At 34.8% G+C, this 6,060-nt stretch overlaps 1 protein-coding gene across 1 annotated transcript; it reads right to left on the reverse strand.

Annotated features, from left to right (window-relative positions):
- Window positions 1–3,969: 3,969 nt before the first annotated feature.
- Window positions 3,970–5,664, reverse strand: LOC117075255 (vesicle-trafficking protein SEC22b-like). The gene has a single exon (XM_033197412.1). It carries the CDS (start codon window positions 5,603–5,605, stop codon window positions 4,958–4,960), a length of 648 nt encoding a protein of 215 aa, XP_033053303.1. The 5' UTR covers window positions 5,606–5,664; the 3' UTR covers window positions 3,970–4,957.
- Window positions 5,665–6,060: the final 396 nt, after the last annotated feature.

A 6,060-nucleotide genomic window follows, 5' to 3' on the forward strand; every position in this document is an offset into this window, starting at 1 on the left:
GTGAAAAATGTTGTTTCTTTCCATGCCTGACTTGTTTCACTTAACATAGTATCTTCCAGTTCCATCATTGTTGTTGCAAATGACAGGGTCTCATTAATTTTACAGCTGAATAATACTCCATTGTGTGTATCTACCATATTTTCTTTATCCATCCATCTTTTATGGACACTTAGGTTGCTCCCATGTCTTGGCTATTGTGAATAGCGCTACAATAAACATGAGAGTGCAGATATCTCTTCAATATGTTGATTTCCTTTCGTTGGGATATATACCTAGCAGTGGGATTGCAGGATCATGAAGTGGTTTGTAATGTATGTAGAAGAAAAATTTAAGACAGTTTTGTTACAACCAGGGGAAATGAAAAGGACTTAAATTTAAGATGACTATTTTTCACCTAAACTGATCAAATGTCACACTAGATGGGAAAATTACATATATAATATTTCTATTTTTATTTTATATATAATATTTCTATTTTGATTTAGCTAATGTGTTTTGAGTGTATCTCTTTTTGTGTGTATCTATTTTTAGTTACTATCCTAGGTATGTAATGTAATACTACTCTGGGTATGTAATGTAATATACCCAGAATAGTCATAAAAAATAGATACACACAAAAAAGAGATACATTCAAAAACATATTAGACAAATCAACATAGAAGCCTAAAAATACTGTCCAAGTAGCCCGCAGAAAAGTAGAAAAAGGAAAATAGAGAAGCAAAAAGGAGAACAATTAGAAAACAAGAAAATAAAATGTCAGGACATAAGCCCTAACATAGCAATAATTATATCAAATGTAAACTATCTAAATACACCAATGAAAAGACAGAGGTCGGCAAGATGATTACTATTGAAACAAAACAATAACTTCAATGGATTTCAAGGGCATTGTGCACCGCAACAGAATTCCAGGGAGTGCAGCTGTCATAGTGACTCAATCACTTGTTTCAGGAAAGAACAGCCTTGGCAGTGTCATCATGAGTCTCATAAAAGCCATCAACAGCAATAGCACCAGCAAAATACAGAACTCAAGAGGCCTAAGTGATAGATACCATCAAGGCAGCAGAAAAAAATGACAAAAATGAGTGAACATACCTGAGACCTTCTTGGCTTTTTATATATAGACCGTATGAAGTCAACACTTACTAAGTTAACAGGGTACAGAGAACACTATGATAAGCCAGTCTTTTACATTTTATCAGTATTATTGTTTTACTTTCCTTCATCAAAGTTATTACCAAAAGGAAAGAGGGAAAAAGAAAACTGTCCATGTAGATATGCCCACAATAGAATTCACAATAAATTTTTTCAAGAAAATGCAAAAAAATATAATAAGGCACAATTTCAGGAGATGTTGAGTTATGGACGAATACAGTCCATAGACCAACATACATATTGTGACAAATAAATTATTAATATTAATAAGTAAGTAAATTAAAATAAATTGAGCCTCAGTTCAGTACAATAATAAACCAGGAGATTCACTATAACTAGAGGTGATTACACTTCTGATTGACGTGAACTGATAGATGTATAACCAAACTCAAACAGCACTAATTTATGTAAGTGGGGCATCACAGTAGTCCAGTTAATGAAGTTATAAGCCTACAGTCGAAACCCATGAACCTAAGGATAGATGTATTTTGCATGGCAGTTATGAGAAAAGAAAAAGGAGACATGAATACAAATAATACATCTCAGACCTATATTACAAACTGCAAAGTCAGATGCAGCAAATGAAGGATATTTTCCCAATGCAATGCACAAATCTGACAAACAAGCATAATATGGAGATTGAAAAACAGCTGGATGACTGGATGACTCTGTTCACACACACACACACACACAAAATGAGAACACTTAAAAAATCATTTCCTTGTCTCGGTGAAAATTTTAACTCCCATGAATTTTATTTTACTTTGAAATAAAAGCAATACACAAGTAAAGAAAAAAGGGAAAAATACAGTTAGTGAAGTATTTCTCTGAAGAAAATAAAGGTTTGCTGAGAAAAACAACAACAAAAAAAGATATTTGCATAAAACAGAACTTGCTGTTTGTCACCGATAAAAGGTGGTATCAAAAAAAAAAAAAAAAAAACCTGGCCTTCTTAATCTTTTGCTTCTAACTTATCTGTCAGCTACAATAATTTTCATACCAAAAAGAATGAACAAATGTTGATGGAATAAATTTTTAAGTCCATTTTGTAAGATAATAACAAAACTGTACTTTCTCATTTAAATCTCCAAAATATGTTATATATGAAATGGAATACATTATATACCAGATAAAAATGCTGTCATCAGAGTAGAGTGGTAATGGATCAAACCTAGTATGAAGTAATCTGATAGCAATAAATACAAAACCTCTCTTCTGTGGCCAAAAAAGTATAAGTAATAGGATAAGGAAAACATGCTATTTTTTATATCCTGTTTTATCATCAGACAATGTCATTATAAAATTTGAGTGATGAAAGACTGAGAGCAAAGATGAAAATAGCAACTACTATGTTAGTTGATGGGGATGAGGTGATGTGGACTTGCTAAGAAGTCAAAACCTTGTCAGTGATGAAGTAGAGATTGGTTTGGTCAGATACTGTGTTTATTTTTAAGTATCTATCAAATCAAAGCATGGAAACAAAGCGGAATCACTAGAAAAGCCAATAATCAAATGACAAAAAGACAAAACATAGGTCCCTCATCAGGCATGTCAACAATCTGGACAAATACTTATGGATAGCATTTCTGCTGTACAAGTATCTTTTTAAAAGATTGATGGCTTTACTTCTGTACCTAAATTATAACATGATGTCACGTAGCTTAGCATCATTGTATAAATAGAGTGTTTGATTTATAGAAAGCCCAGATACTGAGTTAATAGTGGCATGCAAAATAATAATAATAACAACAATAATATAATTGGTTAGCATGTATTAAGAGAAATAGTGTGTGAAGAATGAGAGTGTGCTATTGGTATTTTACTACTGTGCTCTAGTTCAAATATCCATAAAGCTTAGTACTGGGAACCATAACTTAAAGTAAGAGGGTTCTCCTAGGACAGAACACCTAAAGAAGAAAGAAATTAAACATTTATCCAGGTGGAGTAGAAAAGCCTAAGTGAAAACAAGGTAGTTGGGTGCAAATATTTGAAAAATTATCATGAGAGAGTGTTGATTTGTTCTATACAGTCTCAAGGAGTGGATCTATGACTTGTCATTTATCTAAAAGAAATACATGTTTTAATTAAATAAATAAACGCTTTTGAGAATTGTTTTCAAAATTAAATGAGCTAGATCGGGATATAGTGAATTAAAAGCATAGACTGTAATAAAAGCCTCATAGGGAGAAAACTCAAATACTGAACAAGGTGAAAAATATTAAATTAGATATTTACTAACGGACTGGGACTGTTTTAACCCCAAGATTCTATAATGTTAGTTATTAAGTGTCAAAATACCTAAGTTGGACTTTTTATTTTATGTCCTTGACTCAGCATTTGAAGAAGTATAGCATGGAATAACATAGAGAAAAGGAGGTACATAAAGGGCAAAGGTAATTCTGAGGAAAATTAATTCTGTTCCAGTTGTGTCTTTTTTCATCTTGCTCGTCATTGTCACTACTATATCCATATAGTCCTCCTTAAAATTCCTCATTGGTTCTAGACATTCCATTTAGTCTAACTTCTCAGCCTGTCATTCAAAGGTTTCAAATAATGAATTAATCAATAACAACTCTCCAACCCTAGCTTTTAAGTCAAGTCAAATTTATTTTTATCTTTCAAATCATCCTTCCCCACCGGAGTGTTCTCTACTCTTATCTAGTTTGCTCCCACTAAGATACGTAACAGAATACTGGAAAAGAGAGGCAAATTCTTTTTTTTTTTTTTTTTCTTTTTCTCAGGTAAATGTATTTAGTAGTTTGAGTAGTTGATCTGCAAAAACTTTTAATTAACTACATAAATGAATATTTTTTATTTTGAAATTTGAGAATGTCCTAAGAGGATGTCTACAGGACATGAAACTACTGGGTGTAGGAAAATTTTTTAAATGTTAGCAAATTGTGGCAGGAGGAAAACAAACAGTGTAGAAAATTGTGGTAGAGAAAGTAAAAAAGGGGCAGGAGAAAACTGTAATTATAACCTGGGCCTTTCTTTCTTCTCATGAAGCCAGGGGCCTCATCCATATCCTATACTTGGTCTTACACTAGTACAAACCAAATGCTGCAAAATAAAAGTAATAATGACCCAGACTAATTTAAGTATTTTGTTTAAGGAGTAAATGAGAGAAACATTGTAGCTTCTTAATCGAAGGGTGCTATAATTTCAAGGTATCTTAATATAATTCACTTAACCCTAAAGCAATTGTGCAATAAGCAAATTATAAAAGGAAAACAACAAAGGTTAACTTTCGACAGGGGCCAATAGACAAGATCTGTGGAGCACAGCAATCAACCTTCACATACTGGAGTCTTGTTTAAAAGGCCATCAAAAACTCAGATTATTGAAATCACAAATGTCACCAACAAAAGGAATGTTGATTAGAGTCAAAAAAAAAAAAACCTTCCCAAAGGACTGCCTTCTTTGAAGGAATTTCAGAATGTTGCTAGCACAGGTTGACTAAATCTCATTGATGGCTCCATTAGAGAATGAGAATGCCCCAGTCAGTGCTGTTTTTAAAATGCACTGGAAGGGAAAAAAACGAAATAACAATCTACTGTTCCCTAACATATATGGCTTAGCACCCAGAGAAAGCCTCTGCCCCCGAAACAGACTTTCTACATAGGATTAAGCTTCATTAAATGAGGTGTAGCCTTTCATTTTCAGGACATCTCTTTTCTTTCAAGGTCTTTAGAGGCAGAAGTTCCACTTGGATTCTAATACACATCTCTGTGAGCTCAGTTTCCTGAAAATATACACCTACTGGGTTCTAGGTTCTCCCTTACCAGTGACTGTATTCATTATTTCACAGCCACCAGAATCGGACATACACTATTAACATGATGAAAAATACAGCTACTGCTGCAAGTTTGGCATAAGTGGAACGCATGTTCAAGTACTTCGCATCCTGGCGGTATTTCTTGGACAGACTGGACAAATTGTTAGCCTTTGAATCCAATGCTGAGAGTGCTTCTCCTCGTTGTAACACTTCTTCAATATTGGCCACCGTGATCCTCTGCACATCTTGCAATTCAGTGTTGATGGAGCCTAGGTTTCTTCGAGCACGACTGCCAATGTAGAGCTTCTTAGTTTTTTGAATGAAGGTATCAAATTCAATAAAGGAATAGGGTCGGGACACAGTGGGCACCTTCTTCCCATGCTGTTCATCAAATTCTGAGTGCATATCTTCTAAGAAGGCAAAAGCCAACTTCTTAGGGAAGGCAGCTTCACATAAAACCAAATAACACACCCCCTGCTCAATAATGTAGTGAAAAGTCATGGCTCCTGCTTCCAAGGTACATCTGGTAGGGGACTGTTCATTCAACTTCCCAAAGAGTTGCTTAGCCTGACTCTGATACTGTTGAAGGTCCCGGCCAGACTGTTCATCCTCCTGCATCGAGGCGGCCAGCGGGAGCCCGTCCGCCACTCGGGTGATCATTGTTAGCAACACCATCTTCACAAATTACAGGGATCCAACACTGGCCCGGAAGGCCGTTGGCGTCGTCCTCACTTCTTCCGAGAGGCAAATTCTTAGCAAACAATTGCTGAGTTAATCAACACTTGACTATGCTCTAAGGCCTATAGCTGCATTTTAGAGTTGAACTCCCATAAAATGCAGCTTTTTTCCTCCTAATTTAAAAATGTCTATTTAGTTTTGGGGTCACTAATGAAGTTATAATGTTTCTACCAGTTTGTTACTAGACATAACCAGTTTCAATCACAGAAACAAATACCTAAATACCAGAGGTACAAGAGCACTTTCCCTAAAGAAATGCATAATCAAAGACAGAAGAGAAAAAGAAAACAGAATGTGACATGCTATAACACGGTAAGTTTCATGTGTACTAGGGGAACCCTGAAGAGTACCCTAACAGTGGTCCTTATCATTTTCTTGTGAAAATCAGTTAA

This window comes from Trachypithecus francoisi, unplaced genomic scaffold (genome assembly GCF_009764315.1).
Source record: "Trachypithecus francoisi isolate TF-2019V2 unplaced genomic scaffold, Tfra_2.0 Lachesis_group5, whole genome shotgun sequence".
Lineage (NCBI taxonomy): Eukaryota > Metazoa > Chordata > Mammalia > Primates > Cercopithecidae > Trachypithecus > Trachypithecus francoisi.